Source organism: Pygocentrus nattereri, chromosome 4 (assembly GCF_015220715.1).
Source record: "Pygocentrus nattereri isolate fPygNat1 chromosome 4, fPygNat1.pri, whole genome shotgun sequence".
Classification (NCBI taxonomy): Eukaryota; Metazoa; Chordata; class Actinopteri; order Characiformes; family Serrasalmidae; genus Pygocentrus; species Pygocentrus nattereri.
This window is the reverse complement of record NC_051214.1, coordinates 5,382,552-5,401,284: the sequence shown is the minus strand read 5'-3', so window position 1 is coordinate 5,401,284 and position 18,733 is coordinate 5,382,552. Positions and strand designations below refer to the sequence as shown.

Here is an 18,733-nt window from a genome sequence, read left to right as displayed (position 1 = left end):
GGGGGGGCAGTCATGGGCTGGAGGTTAGGGAACCAGCCCTGTGACCAGATGGTCGCTGGTTCGATCCCCTTGGCTGACAGTCCATGACTGAACTGTCCTTGAGCAAGACACCTAACCCCGCTCCGGGCAAGTGTGCTCACTGCCCACTAGTGTGTGTGTGTGTTCACTAGAGTGCATGTATGTGGGTGTTTCACTGCACGGATGGGTTAAATGCTGAGGTCTAATTTCACAGTGTGCACAACACAGTGACAAATAGTTGTCAATTCAATTCAACACGACCGCTTGAATAATCAGATGGCTGCAGAAATTTGATCATGATCAGATTATAAAGTGCATGTAAACGCACACGTCTCTGTTTTTAAGTGATGCTCTGTTTAAAGGCTTTAAACTTAAAGAACGTCTTTTATTATTGTAGTTTTCTACTACCTGTACAGCCTACTAGCGAGGACACAATATAACCCGTTTTGAAGATAACAGAATGCGTAAGAAAGTTAATGAGGGTGTGTTAGGAGCGAACAGTGATGTTCAACCAGCAGTTTATACTCCCGTTATTTGTTACGAAGTGAGAGAAACCCAGACCCTAGCGGATGAGAGGTTAGACGGTTTAATAGCAAACCTAGCAGCCAAGGCCAAAAACGGGCAAAACACAAAGCAGGTAATCAAAGCTCAGGCCAAATGTCTAATCACGAATCAAACCAACCAGCAAAAGTACCAAAAAGGGAAAAGCAAAAGACGTCATCAACACGGTCAAACATATGATAACAGGGAGAGTAGATTCTGGAGAAACAGCACCTCGCACTGACTGTTTGTAAAGCCCAGGCTTTTGTACTCTGTGCTGTAATGAGACACAGGTGAAAACAGTTAAAAGTCTGGGGACTTTTCCAGAGTCACAGGATCTCCCAGCGCATTCTGGGACTTGGAGTCCGATCGATGAGGCCAATGGGTGACATTATCATAACAAGTACAGCTTCTAATGATTCTCTGCACATTTTTCTGTACAACTTCGCTTTCAGCACCCCGTCACCTCAAATCCTTTATATGAATATTATTTATCATTGCCAAAAGAACATTATACTGCTGAACTGGAAGCACAGAGGCAAAATTTCAGTAAAGCACTGGCTCAACCAATTCAAGGAAACCTGGTCACAGATTTTACAGTATATTGAGGGCAGATTTATCTCCAAAACAAGGTTAAACTCACTGCCTACATCATAATTATAGCATGCAAAAAAGGGAAGAGGTGGGTTGGGTGGTTGGGTGGTTTGAGTACCACATCATCTGATATCTGTATAATAATTAATAGATGGCATTAATAGTGAAACGAAAATGAAAAATTAATGTCCTCTAAAAGGGGGGCGTGGTGGTGTGGCCAAGGAATACTGGAATACCAGGGATTTAAAGAAGATAAATAAATAAATACAGTGTAGAAGTGTAAAACTCACCCGTATGGATTTGCTCTTCTAATTGAGGCTGAAGCTGAACGTCATTATAACTTTGTTTATAGAGTTTTCAGCTTATTATGTTTATCGTCCTCTGTGTGACCTGTCAGGGTAGAGGTGGCATGTAGGTTTTTTCGGACCGTTGATGGACCGAGCTGATACTCTGTGAAAGTGTTTATTGTACTGAAGGACCCCTCGGGCCTGGGGGTGTGGTGAGCATGCAGTGAGCTAGCATTTGGACCACTGGCTCACGGAAACAGCTCACGTTGGGAGACAGGCTTTGGAGAAAGAGCGCTGCTCACAACTGGAGCTCTCTGATGATTTATGAATGATTTTAGAGACCCTCCTGCCAATCATACATTTTCAGGGTGTCAGTCTCCTCACCGTGATTCGATTCGCTCAGGATTCCTTAGAATCACGAATCGCGAAGCTTTCATTATGTTTCAGACAAGTCTCATGATTCATTTGATGAATCAGAATGTAGAGCGATTGTGCGGCTTTAGCACTTCCCTGGTATTGCTAGGGTGATGTTAGATAGCCGCTGTGGTGTTTCAGCTGGTTGCTAGGGAATTGAAAGGTGGTTGCAGTGGTATTTTAGGTGGTTCCTAGGGGGTTGCTAAGTGGCTGCTATGGTATCCAAAGTTGTTGCAAGTTATTGCTAACATACCAACCAAGTGGCTGGTATATTACCCAGGTGGTTACTAAGATGTTACTAGAGGGTTGCTGTGGTATTTTAGATTTTTGCTAGAGTGTTGCTTTGGTTTAGGAGATGGTTGATAAGATGTTACTAGGGGGTTGCTATTGTATCTTAGGTTGTTGCTAGGGTGTTGGTATTGGTTGCTTTGGTAAAGGAGGTGATATTAGGGTGTTGTAGGGGGTTGCCAAAGTGTTATTAGGTGGTTGATTTGTTTCTCAGGTGGTTGACTAGGTGTTACTAGGGGGGTTGCTATGGTATCTTAGATTGTTACTAGGCTCTTAGTATATGGTTGCTTTGGTTTAGGAGGTGGTAATAGGTTGTTATTGGGGGTTACTGAAGTGTTATTATGTGTTTGAAATGTTTACTAGGTGGGTGATGAAGTGTTACTAGGGGGGATGCTATGGTATCTTAGGTTGTTGCTTGGGTGTTACTATATGGTTGCTTTGGTTTAGGAGGTGGTGTTAGGTTGTTGTTGGGGGTTACTGAAGTGCTATTAATTGGTTGAAGTGTTACTAGGTGGGTTGCTATGGTATCTTAGGTTGTTGCTAGATAATGTTTACACAGACTTTTAATTAACTCACTATAACACACACACACACACACACACACCCTGAAACATAAACAGAAATAGTGTCTTCACACCTTTTCCTTTTCTCATTCTCCTTCACAGACACACACGCAAGCACCTTTCAGATATGGTGATGGAGTGTGTCCGGTGGTCCTGATCCTCCTCTGAGATTAACAGCCACACTGCTTCTGCTCAGGGGGAATAATTAAGCATGACAGTGATGAGGCTGGAACCGAAGGCTCCGCAGAACCAAAACCAGAGAGAGGGGGTGGGGGGGGGGGGGCAACATATTAAAGTCAGTGATGAGCTTCAAAATGAAACACATGAAATGTCTTTCAAAAGCTTCACTTCACTGGTCACAGTGCTGTAGACAACCTGAACTTATCGAGTGCCCAGTGGACGGTCCACTACACCTCTGCCACCTGTGCTTATCTGCTATTCTTTGTCAGATGTGCATGTATTTACTGAGGCAGCTTGGTAGTTTTTACCACTGCTATGCTACTACTTACATTTTAAATGATAACTGGTGTTTCTCACTTTATCTAAGTGACCCTGAGAAGTAACTATTCAATTTTGAATTGAATATTTCAATATTCAAATATGTACCATTTACTATGGCAGAAATTACTTTTAAATTACTATAAAATACTTTTTTTTTAAATGCTGAAAGAGAGAGAGAGAGAGACGGACAGAGGGAGAGAGAGAGAGAGACAGAGAGACAGAGAGAGACTGAATGATAGTAGGACCGTTTATTAATAATTAGTGCTGTTGGGATATGGACCAGACACAAGCGACTGAACATCACACAGTAATGAGATTTTTGCTGATGGAAGGGAATGAGAGATACTGAGATAGCACGAGAGACAGAGAGAGAGAGAGAGAGAGAGAGAGAGAGAGGGAGAGAGTCAGAGAGAGAGCAACACTGTCAGAAATTGGTTGTGATTGTTGTTGGTGAAATGGCAAAAATACCATGATACATCAAGAAATTTAAACTCTACATGCAGTATATCACTAAATGGTGGCACAAGGCAAAGCGAATCAGTACTGACACGTTTACAAATCATTTTCATTAAGGGTCCATAACCTGCGCTGCACTAATTAAGCTCTCTAATGTAACATGCAGCTGGTAATTGTTCCTTAAGCACTGATAATGTCCACATATGTCGGACCCCCTCTCCCCAAAACGTCTGTGCACGGTTCTGCCTTGGACCTATCCTGTCCATCCTAACAAAACCACGACTCTTCAAAATGATAGTGCTTGTGTTTCTGTCTGTCTGCCTGTCTGTCTGCCTGTCTGCTCTCTTCTCTTTCTTCTTCTTAAATATTATTGTTATTATTGTTGTTGTTTTCCCTTCTATCATGATGTGTTTATGTTTGTCAGTGTTGTGGTTCTTAACTCTTTGTACTCCTCATTCGAGTGGGTGGGGTTGGTTGTTGTTTGAAAGGGGGTACCCTGCTTTGCCACTGGCTGTGACTCGCACTGTCGTGGATGAACTGCAAATAGAATTAGTTAAAAAGTAATTGTCTCTTAAAGCGGATGGGTTGGTGGTGTTGCCAAAGGATGTTTGTCAGGGTTAGTTGAATATGGAATAATAATAAGTAGCTTTATAGGAAAGTGGCAAAATGATGAAGTTAAGCATTAAAATCCAAGAGTTATCCAAGAGTTGGGGGCAGTCATGGGCTGGAGGTTAGGGAACCAGCCTCATGACCGGAAGGTCGCCGGTTCGATCCCCAGAGCTGACAGCACATGACTGAGGTGTCCTTGAGCAAGACACCTAACCCCCAACTGCTCCCCAGGCACTGCGGATTGGGCTGCCCACCGCTCAGTGTGCTCACTAACCCCTAGTGTGTGTGTGTGTGCTCACTAGTGTGTATGTGGTGTTTCACTTCACGGATGGGTTAAATGCGGAGGTGAAATTTCCCGTTGTGGGACTAATAAGGGTCACTTAATCTTATCCAGTAACTACATGGACTGCAGAGCAAAGTGGCTGTTAATTAGAGTTATATAACATTAGAGAAGTGTGTAGTAAAACTCTGGACCCGCTGGTGGGTCCTGGCTAATTAAGGGGTTAATGCCAAGGACAGCGTTTATTTATTTGTTTGTTTATTTAAACCCGATTTTTCTCCCCAGTGTAATCGTCTCCAATTCCACCCACTAGTTAGGACTCCCCCAATCACACCTTTAGATGTCCTTGTTTATCTAGATCGGCCAGCAGAGTTCGCTTCGTGCTAACATACAGCACATAGGGGTGCTAGAAGAAATGAATGATTGTAGAGAGTCTTTTCTCCTTGTTTTGGACCAAGTTTTGATATTTTTGACCTGAACTGAAGGTGTAGCACTTTAGTCACAGTACTGTAGACAACATGAACTTACCAAGTGCCCAGTGGAAGGTCCACTACACCTTTGCCACCTGTGCTTATCCATTCCTTTCTTTCAGATATTCATGCCTTTACTGAAGCAGTTTGGTAGTTATTACCACTGTCATGTTGCTACTTATACTTTTGAAGTACAAGTACTTATAAAGTATGTAGCAGAAATTACTTTTAATACTTGGTAAAATGAATAGCTGCCGTTTAATTTTGGCCATGAAGTGAGTGGATTTTGTGTACTTTATTGGACATTAATAAAATAGATCATGAACTATTACACTTTCAAATCAATGCATTTGTACCCCCATTTGAAGAAGTGATCAAAGCGCCTTTAGGGTAGGCAGCTATATTTAGAAAAAAGTATTTTTTGTAAGGTTAAATGGATTTTCTCCATCATGGAGAACTGATTCTTTAAAAAACCCTTGAAAATGTTATTAAAGCACCAAAAAGGTTGGATAGAGCCATCTTTGCTGAAGAAAAATGCTGAATTGAACTCAATGGGGGAGAGAAAGACAAAACAGAGAGAGAGAGAGAGAGAGAGAGAGAGAAAAGCAAACTGGGAGATAATTAGAGGCTTTGCCAGCGTTTTGAAGGCTGACTGCAGCTCAGTGTGGTAGCAATTAAGGCATCCAGCAGTCACAGAGCGCCAGTGCAGGGTGTCCTGCTTTAAAGCTGACCGGCTGCCATCACCTCTGGTCTACTATTCTCTCTTTTATTTCTTTCCTTCTTTCTTTCCTTGACCATTCTCAACCTTGCCCTCCCTTACTTCACATGCTATCAGAGTCACTAACAGCTGTTAGGCCTGACAGGCATGGTTGGGGGGGTTGGGGGGGATGGGGGGATGGAGGGGGGGGGGGGGGTTATGCACTTACGTCTCTCTGATTCTGCATGTAATAGGTCAGCTGAGAGCTCTCACAGCCACCGGCTATTGGTTGAGTCATATGTTCACAATAACACAGTTTCGCAAAGCAGATTTGTTTTGTGGTCTCGCTACCCAGGTGCTGAGTCAAAGGATCAAATGGATCCATTACAGAATGCATTAACACTACAAACAGGCTTATGTTAAGTAGGGTCAGGTACATAATACCCCTCACTCAGACATGCAGGCTTGCTTTTGTACATTGAGAGTCAAAGACCACCCTTGATTTATTTCAGCTCCTCAAAGAATCTGCAGACACGCCTCCAAAGTTCAGTCTTAGAAGCTGGTTGATGATTTTCTGAAGTAATCAAACCCATTCACTGATGAGATCTGGACTCTGGGGTGGTCAGTCCATCGTTCAGCTTCTTTGTTTGATGTGTCCGTCTCCTTTTCTCAGTGAGAAAATGGGTCCTTTCAGATCCATAGCGCTGGTCTTCTCACAGAAGAAGGATAGACAGAATCACCTGTGGATGTTTTCAGATCTGAAACGGCTTGATGTTCTCCTCTCTCTCAGAGACGAAAGCTTTAAGCGCTGCTTATCTGATGGGGGCAGTTTTGGTGTCTACCACGTCTTCCAGGTGGTTGTTAGGAGTCCAACTTTCTCTGTAGCTTTTAATAATTTTTTGAAACTCCTGTTTTTTCCCTGTGACTTTCTCCTTCCTTATCCACATGGATGATCTTATATCTAACCTCTTCATAAATATCTTATAATAGCTGTTTTAACTGGAAATGAGATATGTAAAGGTTGGTAACCAAAAATAAACAGGTTAGAAGTTATTTTTTTTTACAAAATGAAACATACAGAGCCAGGAGGATTTGTTGGTCCTGTTATGTTTCCTGCTCGGCTGCAGGATGTCGCACAGTCCATATAAACCGAATAGAGTACTCACAGACTGGATGTATATATTGAGATGTTGTTCTCTTTCCAGCGGATTTTACTGTAAAAGTCTTGTAGGTTGAAGGGTTACTAGGCTTCTGTGCCCCGTTACTGTGGTGCTTTAAGGTCTTTAAAGGTTTTAAGGTCTTTAAGGTCTTTTGATAATATATATGAATACTTTAATGACTTTGTGTTGCCTTGGCTCCTCTCATTATAACTCACACCCTCACTCAGCCTCATAATGTCCAGAGGGTCATTATAGAAGAGCCGAAGGTGCAGTTAAGCACCATGGACAGCCACCAGGCCTCTCTCTCTCTCTCTCTCTCTCTCTCTCTCTCTGTGATTGTGAGGGATTATATGCCCCTCAGTATATTGTCTTCATAATGGTAGCTCATGTCACTGCAGTTTCCTGCTTTTATGGTCAGCGTTGTCCTCTGTTCTTTCTGTCTTGAGCTCATGTCCACTGTCTTGCTACAGTCCTGTTCTCAGAGCAGTACAGTCCTGTTCTCAGAGTGGTACAGTCCTGTTCTCAGAGCGGTACAGTCCTGTTCTCAGAGCAGTACATTCCTGTTCTCAGAGCGGTACAGTCCTGTTCTCAGAGCGGTACAGTCCTGTTCTCAGAGCAGTACAGTCCTGTTCTCAGAGCGGTACAGTCCTGTTCTCAGAGCGGTACAGTCCTGTTCTCAGAGCAGTACATTCCTGTTCTCAGAGCAGTACAGTCCTGTTCTCAGAGCGGTACAGTCCTGTTCTCAGAGCGGTACAGTCCTGTTCTCAGAGCGGTACATTCCGGTTCTCAGAGCGGTACAGTCCTGTTCTCAGAGCAGTACATTCCTGTTCTAAGAGCAGTACAGTCCTGTTCTCAGAGCAGTACATTCCTGTTCTCAGAGCAGTACATTCCTGTTCTCAGAGCAGTACATTCCTGTTCTCAGAGCAGTACAGTCCTGTTCTCAGAGCAGTACAGTCCTGTTCTCAGAGCAGTACAGTCCTGTTCTCAGAGCAGTACAGTCCTGTTCTCAGTGTTGTATACCATAGAACAGTTTTACCTTTTGCCTCAGTTTTTAATGATCTTTGGCCCAGAGAAGACGGCAGCGTTTCTGGATTCTTTTGACATATGGCTTCTTTGCCTGATACAGCTTTAACTTGCATTTGTGCATTTCACAACAAACTGTGTTCCCAGACAATCAGTGGATTCAGGGTGGATGCTCTCCACATCTTATCTATATATCTTCTATTCAATATGCAACTAGCCTAATTTAGATTAACCACAAGTCTCACCTGTTTTGTTCTATGGGGAAAAAAATCCATACGTTTGTTTGAAAATCAACCCTGTGTGGTTAAACACATTTCAAACCCTGGATGTTTTGTCCAGTATACATTTTTCCTCAAAGTATCACTGTGAATGGTCACTATTTGAATGGTTATTAAGTTGCAAGCCAATTAAATACAGTCTTTAAAAGATGGTTCTTCAAGGATCCTTAAGTAAAGAAAGTGGTTCTATGTAAAACCATGAACACTTAAATGGAGAATGTGCTGTACCTTTTGAAAAGCGGTCTATGTAGCACCAAAAAAGGTTCCACTATTGTTACAAGCCAAAAATAAACACACTTTTTTTGGTACTATACAGAACCCTTATGGCTAAGAGTGTAGTTGAAAATGGATTATTGTCACATACATCCACCATTAAAGCCAACATATTTTATTGGTCGTGTGCAAACCAGCAACTAGACTTCAGTATCAGTCAAAAGCTTGGTCAGAGCAGGTTTATGAAACAACAATTTAACAAATTCTTTACTCTTCCAAATGTAGATAGTCATCAAGCACTGCTACATCACAAATACGATGAGTGGAATTTAAACTAGAATGGTGTGTTGATGTGTCAACAGCTTCTTCATAATTATTGTGGTATAATCAGCCAGTTGACAGAGAAAATCCCCCAAATTAGGTGCTTTACAGTGTCAACTACCAAAATTAAATCGCTAATCGCAGTTATTATGATGGCTCCAGCTGTGTCTCAAGCAGGGAGGAAATGAGCTAGAACCATACTAGCACCAAACTGGAACGATAGGTTCTTTTGGTTTGGGTCAGTTTTTTTTTTGAATTTGCATTGCAAGTCAAAATGACTTGTTGAAAAAAAAAAAATTAGGTACAAACTTTTAGATCAAAAGGCCTTAGTTGATGAGGTGTGTCCAAACTTTTGACTGCTACTGTATCCGTGTCTGTGAAATAATTTCATTATTTGAAGGTAAATTCCGCATTTTAATTTTAAAAAATATTTCTGCATAATTACATATTAATGAGTATATAAAGTCTTTCAGGGTGGTTTGGTGTGAAATGCTCAGAATTGTCCACAATGGTGGCTATAGGAACCAGACGTCCACCTCTAAAAGCTCCCTCACAGGATCATCTCATGATAGTTCTGAGATACGGACATGGCTTGCATGCTGGGTGGAGGGTTGCATTCTTGGCAGAGAGTTTCAGGCATATGCAAAAGTTTGGGTGCCCAGGTCAAATCGCACGTTGTGTCCTCTATAGAGGGTGTGTTAACTTATTATCACTGTCATTTGACCAGGGCTGTTGTGGCTTTTGCACAAGGCTTTATGCAGCCGCACGCTGGTGGTCTTCGGGAGCTTAATGCACGCTCTCAGAGAACTCTCTGCGCGCTTGCTGCGGCTAATAAGTTGCGATGGACGGGCGTTGTGTGAAAATTGGTCAGATGGCTCCCCGTTTGACCTCGTTAACTTCCTGTGGATGAGACCAGCGTCTCCATGGTTACGACTAGGTGGGCTGACAAACAGGATGTAATAGCTGCTCTTTGACCCGTCTGTTAGAGAGGTGTTTGATTAGCTCATGTGTGAAGAAGCATGGTGAGGGTCTATTATCAGCATCATAAAAGTGTCCTGACCTTCATTTCCCCCTTAATATTTTGATAATGTGGTAATTTCAATAGTGATAAATGAACCGAACAGGTTCAGCCGTGTGACTACCGGCTGTGAACGTGGACGAATTGACCGGGATTAAACATAACAACAGCAGTTAATAAATAAATAATCAAGTCAATGTTTCGTTAATTAGTCACAGAATGAAGCGGCGTGTCACCGTTGATTACGTTCATAATAGAGTGATAATAGGGTCTGATTGTACTGATGTGTTAAAAACAGCTCAAATCAACTCACATCGTGTTCTTTTGGCCTCAACGCACTACAACAAGCTCAAAAAACAGACAAACTCAATGACGTCAGATGGACGAATGGGTGTATTTGGAATTTTTTTTAACATTTATTGAGCATTTTTAATGAATTTTCTGACATCTAGAAGGGCTGCCAAAAGTTTCACCTACTAGGTGAAGCTAACATTCGCCATGAGACTTTTATTTTGAAAATCAAATGCAGTTTAAGCAAAATGTTCAAAAGCATTATGGTGATTTGCTGTTGTGATTAACTGTACATGAAAATTGCAACTAAAATGGTAGCGTTAGCCATCCGGCATTTCTCATGCTTCCTGACATCCGGAACCGCCAGAATGGGATCTAGCAACGTCTTCACAATCTCTTGAAGTACTTTTACTATTACATGTGGATTTAACCATAACATCTAAATAACATGCATTAGAGCAATGTAGCTCCTGGTTATTGTTAACCAGCCACTAAAACTCCTGCTGTGATTTTTCACTGTAGTTTTATCATTTTAGGCTTATGTTATGTGAGGGGGCAGTCATGGAGTGGAGGTGAGGGAACCAGCCCCGTGGCTGGAAGGTCACTGGTTCGATCCCCTTGACTGACAGTCCGTGACTGAAGTGCCCTTGAGCAAGACACCTAACCCCCAATAGCTCCCTGGGCGCTGTGGATAGGGCTGCCCACTGCTCTGGGCAAGTGTGCTCACTGCCCGCTAGTGTGTGTGTGTTCACTAGCGTGCACTGCATGGATGGGTTAAATGCAGAGGTCTAACACCTCTGCGTGCAAACACAGCTGGCAAAATGGTTCTAAATTCTGACTTGTATAAAAATTATTTGAGCTTCATGACTTGAAGAACTTAGCTACGTAGCTAGCCCTGGCAATAAGGTGCCTTGCTGACGTTAGCTGGCTAGTCTGTAGTTTTTAGTAGAACTCGTTCACTCTTGTGAAGTGTTTCTCTGGATTTTTAGCACTTTAGGCCTACATTGTGTGAGGACTTGCATCGAAAATGATTTAAACCATGCTTAATGACATCAAGAACTAGCTACGTAGCTAGCACTTGCAATAAGATGCCTTGCTAACATGAGCCAGCTAGTCTGTAGGCCATTTTTCCTCTATCAAACTTGCGCTAGCTCATCCGATATCTCTCCAGTGTCTTTCTGAATAAAAGATCAGAGCCTTGATCTTTGCCAGAATTGTGTTGCTAAAGCTACCTACATAGTCTTTTGGAAGCTAAATGAGCTGTTTAGCTAGGTAAGCTTACCTCAGGTAAACAACTAAGGAAATAGCTAACTAACTGTCTTATGACACAGCGAATATTAATCATAAAAGCCTGCAAAGTTGTTGATCCATGACAAACTTTAGTGTGACAGGCCTTTCCACAACATGCATTATCGTCATGAACGCTGCCCTGTGTTCATCAGTGATTTCCACAGGAATGAGATCAGCTGAGTAATTGGGAAAGCCTTCAAGTAAAAATGAATAAGAGCAGGAGATGGAAATAGTTCAGTGTTGAGGAAAGTACAGATCCTTCAAATCGAGCGTAAGGAACTGAGCGTCTGATTGATCTTCTGTTCTCTGACCGCAGCAAGTAACGCTGGCCATCCGAGCCGGAGTGAACCCTTCAGGGAATTCATCCAATCAGACGAGCTTATGGGACCTGAGCAGCTCCTTCTTCTTTGCTGGGACTGTTATCACTACTATAGGTAATATACAACACACACACACACACACACACAAATACAGACACACACTCACACAGACACACACAAATACAGACACACACTCACACAGACACACACGCACACACATACACACACACCCCCATACACACACAAATACAGACACATACACACACAGAGACACACACACACACACACACACATATACAGACACACTCACACACACATATACACACACACGCATATACATACACACACATACACACACACACCCCTTCATCATCACTGCTTTAGGCACTAAACACTCAGCCATCATCTCTTGGGTTACTGGGTCATGTTCTTCATAACCTTCACATTCCATGAGCTCCATTCAGAAGCTGGGCGTCATATGAGGCTGTAGCTCTTCTCTCCAGTCTAATAGACGGTGATGCCATATTAAACGCTTATAATAAAACAAGCTCAACTCAGTTTGTTTTTCTACTGAAAGTCGACCCGTTTTTCCCCAAATCTGGGCTCTAAACTATAAACAGACGGCGTCTCTTCAGTGATCTGCTCTGGAAACATCACTTTTATAAAATAACACAAAGAGCGTCTGAGATTTTTGGCTTTCAGCAGTAAATTGTAAGCATAGAGCAATATGCGTGATCATAAAACACATGTCCTGTTGATTTGAGGGGCTTTTACAAAAATAAATCAAATAAAAATGTACATTTAATTCATGCAGTTACTGAATAATGTGTCTTACGATCTGATCATGTAAATTTAGATGGACAAACCAAAATACACTCTGGAGCATAAGAGGTTAAATGTATGGATTAACTTGTCATATTAATATTTTTATTATTAAACATGCTGTCAAACTAGACTGTATTTTTCAATTCTATAAACAAAGTGCAAATGTATTGTTATATATTACTATAATATTCTTAATATTATTTGCTTTTTGAAGTACTTTTATAACAAGAAGTTTTTAAACTTTATTAAATGGTAAATAATAGACTGTAATGACCTATTTATAGTCATCTGTGTTTGCCTTAAATCTCATTTGCTCATTTTTTTAAAAATATGAGGCACTATGGAAATTAAATTTATTAGACCTTCATTCTGTATATTAATCATATTACAGTTTCATTTTCCATTTTAATTGTTCACAGATTTCAATTTAGTTTTAAATTTACTTTAATTTTTTTAAAAAATTCTTTTAGAACTTTACTCTGGATATTAATTTTATTTGAACTTATTTTTCTACCCCTAGAGTCTAGATTTAAATTTTTTTGTTTGGGTATTTAGTTAACCGTCTTTTTTGATAGTGTATTGCAGTAATAACTCACCATAAACTGAAGAACCATCTTTTTTGAGAGTGTAGGGCAGTACAACCTCAGGTAAAACTGAAGAACCATCTTTTAGAGAGCATAAGGCAGTAAAACCTCAGTTAAAACTGAAGAACCATCTTTTTTAAGAGTGTAGGGCAGTAAAACCTCAGTTAAAACTGAAGAAACATCTTTTTTGACAGTGTAGGGCAGTAAAACCTCAGTTAAAACTGAAGAACCATCTTTTTTGAGAGTGTAGGGCAGTAAAACCTCAGTTAAAACTGAAGAACCATCTTTTTTGACAGTGTAGGGCAGTAAAACCTCAGTTAAAACTGAAGAACCATCTTCTTTGAGAGTGTAAGGCAGTTAAAACTCACCATAAACTGAAGAACCATCTTCTTTGAGAGTATAAGGCAGTTAAAACTCACCATAAACTGAAGAACCATCTTTTTTGAGAGTGTAGGGCAGTAAAACCTCAGTTAAAACTGAAGAACCATCTTTTTTAAGAGTATAGGGCAGTAAAACCTCAGTTAAAACTGAAGAACCATCTTCTTTGAGAGTGTAGGGCAGTAAAACCTCACCATAAACTGAAGAACCATCTTCTTTGAGAGTGTAGGGCATTTTTATTGTAATTCTTTTAGAACTTTACTCTGGATATTCATTTTATTTGAACTTCATTTTCCATACTCATTTTTCTACCCCTAGAGTCTAGATTTGAACTTTTTTGTTTGGGTATTTAGTTTATTAGAACCTAATTTTATATATTTATTATGGTTTCACTGTGGATAGTATTTCAGTAGAACTTCAATGATATAATAAAACTTTGCTTTGGATATTAATTTCATTTTAATCTCATCCTGGATGTTCATTTTATAGCTTTATTGTAGATGTTTATATATCCTGCAGCTTTTTCAGTCATTTTAGAGTCATCTAGAGTTCTGTTTATTGCTTTGAACACATCGATTTTATTTTAATGTTATTTATTAATTTTTTTAATGCTTATTTATTTTTTTCCTCTATTTGATTCACAAATCTCCCATCCCATGATGCTACCATGCTGGGAGGGTGAAGGCTAGCATGTGCTGAGACATGCAAAGTGCCACCACATCTTATCAAACTGCCACTTGGGGGTGGAGGGGGGGCTATCGACACTCTGGAGGGAGAGTGCTGACAGTTCAGCTGACACACACTCACATTGACTAGTATCACGCTAAGTGGTGGAGGGAGAGGGGTCTTCAGGCTCAATGTAGTTCTGTTGTAATGGTTGTGCTGTGAGAAGAGAGAGAAGAAAGGTGAGGGAGAAATAAAGAAGATAGAAACAAAGAGCAAGTAAGACTGAGAAGAAGAGAGAGAAACAAGAGAAAAGAGAAAGAGAGGGAGAGAGAAAAGACAGTGAGAAATAACAGAGAAAAAGAAAGAGAAGGAGTGAGTGAAAGAGACAAAGAGAAAGAGAGGTAAAAGAGACGAGAGAAAACAGAAGATAGAAAAAGACAAAAGAGAAAGAGATAAAGCAAAAGAGAGGGAGTGAGAAGAAAGAGAGAAAACAGACAAAAAGGAAAGAGAAGGATAGAGAGAGAGACAAAGTGAGAATGAGAGGTAAAAGAGACGAGAGAGAGAGAGAGAGAGAGAGAGAGAGAATGAGACAAAAACAAAGATAAACTAAGAGAGAAAATAGAGAGAAAAAGACAAAAGAGAAAGAGAAAAAGCAAAATAGAGGGAGAGAAAAGAGAGAGAGTGAGTGAGAGAGAGAGAAAACAGAGAAAAAAGAAAGAGAAGGAGAGAGTGAGAGAGACACAGTGAGAAAGAGAAGTAAAAGAGATGAGAGTGAGAGAGAAAAGACCGAAACAGACAGGAGAGAGAGAGAAATTGGTGGGGTGACAATGAGAGAAGGAGAGTGAGAAAAAAGAAGAGAAAAAAGAAAGCACAAAAAAGAGACAAAAACGAAGAGAAACTAAGGGAGAGAAAAGAGAGAAAAAAAGAGAAAAGGAAGCAAAAGAGGTAAGGACAGAAATAAGCTAAGAGAGAAAAACAACCGAAAAGAGAAAGGGATGGAGAGAGAAAAGAGTGAGAAGAAGAAGAGAAAAAGAAAGTGAAGGAGAGAGTGAGAGAGACAAAGAGAGAAAGAGAGGCTAGAGAGAGAGAGAAAGAGCATTCACTTCAATGACAACACTCTTTCAAATGATGCCTTGACTCACTTGTCACCTGCCTCGCGTGTAAAAATGCTGTGCCGGCTCTAAAGAGGAGACAGGCAGGTAGCCAGAGTGGGCGAGTGGGCGAGTGGGCAAGGGGGCGAGGGGGCGAGTGGGAGAGACTTATTTGCATGTGTCAGAAGCAGCTGTGCTGTGAGCTGCTGTGTCTTATCCTTCCAGAAACTTCCATCACCACCCCGGCCTGACGGGTCCCCTCCATCTGCCACATCTCCTCCACAGCTTTACGCTCCGATGACGCGATTCCTCGCGTCTTTCCATTAATTTCACTCATTCACTCAGATCTTAGCTGTGTGATTGCAATTAGGCTGACTGGCGGAGAGGCAGGGCAGTGCTCTGGCTGATGGAGGGGGAAGTAAAGGGCAGGCGAGCTGTTTGGTGGAGTGAGGGCTAAAGAGAAATGCTAATTGCATGGAGTGAAGTGTTTTCCCAAGTGTCCTTAAGATCAGGAAATCTCAAGCAACACTGAGAAAAAGGCCTCGGTCATCACCTCCATCTGGTGTTCTTCACAGAGAAGCAGAGCCACGTGACAGCGAAAGATGCATGAGGGATCACAAAGCTGTTTAATTCCCCAGGGAAATCATCTCCCTTCCCTCTGAATCTTCCTTCTGAATCTCTCTTTGCTGCCACCTCTTTAACCCCCTGCTCTGGTAATGAGGCCAGGACTCGCAGCCTCCTGCTAAATGCTTCCCATTGTTTCTGTGATTAGAATACTTTTAATATGCTAATGATGTCAGAAAAGCTTCCGCAGTGGATGGTCTGTTCTGTTGTGATGTCATGATGTGTTTATTTGGTAACACTTTATTTGGATACTTTGGAAATACTTAAGAATTTTGGGGTAATTTTTTGCAGTATTTTTAGTCAATTACAATTACAATTGCAAAACACTGCTGTTGGAAAAACTGAAGATCTATCTTTTTGAGAGTGTAGGGCCATAAAAACTCACCAAAAACTGAAGCACCATATTTTTGATAGTGTAGGGCAGTAAAACCTCAGTTCAAACTGAAGAACCATCTTTTTTGAGAGTGTAGGGCAGTAAAACCTCAGTTGAAACTGAAGAACCATCTTTTTTGAGAGTGTAGGGCAGTAAAACCTCAGTTCAAACTGAAGAACCAACTTTTTTGAGAGCGTAAGGCAGTAGAACCTCAGTTAAAACTGAAGAACCATCTTTTTGGAGAGTGTAGGGCAGTAAAAACTCAACAAAAAGTGAAGAACCATCTTTTTTGAAAGCATAAGGCAGTAGTACCTCAGTTAAAACTGAAGAACCATCTTTTTGGAGAGTGTAGGGCAGTAAAAACTCAGTTAAAACTATTTGCAGATCGGTCACCATGTCAAACAGCAAAGCCAAAATCACAATGTTAATATACACTGTTCAAAAGAAGGTTCTTCAAGGATTCTTTAATAGTGAACATGGTTCTTTAGAACCATGAACACTCAAAGAAGCCATTGCCTGTTTAAAAGATTAATTGCATTATGATTGGGTTCTTTAGCTTAATGGAAAATATGCATGGATGAGCTATAGATGGTTCTATATAGATTTTTTAAAAAAGGGTTCTATATAGCACCTGAAAGGGTTCTTCTATGAGATGTCTAACAAACAAGCCTACCAAACAAACTCAAACCCAACTGAGCCCAATGTTGTTTGTGAAAGACCAGCCCAAATCTTTATATTTTGCCTGGTCCCAGGTCAGTTAGCTGACCTCTACTCTTAATACAACTAGCCTCTAATGTCTGGTTCAGTATTGACAAATGTGATTGAGTCCATTTGGTTAATTACTTGTTTACACATATTGATCAAATGTGCAAACAAGCAATTAAGCAAATGGACTCGACCACATTTGTCATTACAAAACTGGACACTGCAGACTGGTGGCTTTGGACATTCACTGTGCTGCCCATGTGCTTTTAATGGCACTGGGCAGTGGTGATCTGGCTGCTGTGGAGAATCACACAGGCTTTTTAAAAGTCAGGCCTTATTTAGCGCCTCTATTCAGCTTTCTCCGCAGTGGCTTCTCCTGAGCTATTAACCCTGGTATATCACACATGAACATCTATATTCTCCTCTCTCTGCCGCCCATTTGCTTTATTTTCATCTCTCCTCTATTAGCTGCTCTTTTTCTATGCTCCATTCTCACTGTCTCTTATTTCCTCTGCCTGTCTTTCCCAGCCTATCTCTGTCACGTACTTACACTCACATGCTCTCTCTCTCTCTCTCTCTCTCTCTCTCTCTCTCCCATTCTCTCTCTCCCCTTTCTTCCTCCCTAAATGAATAGATCTATACCACAGTGACTTCTGCAGTAATGTGTTTTGACACAGATGGGTATAAAACTGTATTAGTACAGCACTCACTTTCAAGGCACTTGAGGTCAGTCAAACCACAGCGGTTTCAGGCCGACTCCTGCTGGACTCTCCAGGGGACAGCCCAGGGACGGGGCATTTTTCAGTATTATATATATATAAAGAAACATTACTAAATTATTGGTAGATGCTGTTTCAATGCAGCACTGGCAACAAATACCTGTGTAGTGTGCGATGGGATTCATAGATTAAGAAAAGGTGGTATGGTGTAGTGAATGTCTTGTTCGATGTGTGGAAAATAACAAGGCAGATGTTGATAATTGGCAGAAAATTATTGCATTTGGGTGTGCTGAAGGCCACAGTGTGAAGGAAGTAGCTGAATTTGCAGGTGTATAGAAGTGTACGGTCATACTGGTCTACCAGCAGTGGCAAAAATCCCAGTCGACAAACATTCTTGTCAAACCATCTTGAAGAACCATTTTTTTTTATAGTGTAGGGCAGTAAAACCTCAGTTAAAACGGAGGAGCGGTCTTTTTTGAGAGTGTAAGGCAGTAAAAACCCAGTTAAAGCTGAAGAGCCATCTTTTTTAAGAGTATAGGGCAGTAAAAACTCAATTAAAACTGAAGGACCATCTTTTTTAAGAGTGTAGAGCAGTTAAACATCAGTTAAAAGTGAAGTACCATCTTTTTTAAGAGTGTAGAGCAGTAAAACATCGGTTAAAAGTGAAGTACCATCTTTTTTAAGAGTGTAGAGCAGTAAAACCTCAGTTGAAACTGAAGAACCATATTTTTTGAGAGAGCAGGGCAGTAAAACATCAGTTAAAACTGAAGAACCATCTTTTTTGGCATTACAGGGCAATAAAAACTCAATTAAAACTGAAGGACCATCTTTTTAAAGAGTGTAGAGCAGTAAAACATCAGTTAAACTGAAGTACCATCTTTTTTAAGAGAATAGGGCAGTAAAACCTCAGTTAAAACTGAAGAACCATCTTTTTTGGCAGTACAGCGCAATAAAAACTCAATTAAAACTGAAGGACCATCTTTTTTAAGAGTGTAGAGCAATAAAACATCAGTTAAAACTGAAGTACCATCTTTTTTAAGAGTATAGGGCAGTAAAAACTCAGTTGAAACTGAAGTACCATCTTTTTTAAGAGTATAGGGCAGTAAAAACTCAGTTGAAACTGAAGTACCATCTTTT

The 18,733-nt window shown here is 40.8% G+C and overlaps 1 protein-coding gene across 1 annotated transcript in view; it reads left to right on the top strand.

Annotated features, from left to right (window-relative positions):
- LOC108444160 (potassium channel subfamily K member 2) overlaps positions 1–18,733 on the top strand; it is a 63,806-nt gene that overhangs the window by 12,840 nt on the left and 32,233 nt on the right. The window contains exon 3 of the mRNA XM_017725155.2: positions 11,628–11,745. Within this exon, the coding sequence (XP_017580644.1) occupies positions 11,628–11,745 (118 nt within the window). The remainder of the gene's footprint in view (positions 1–11,627; positions 11,746–18,733) is intronic.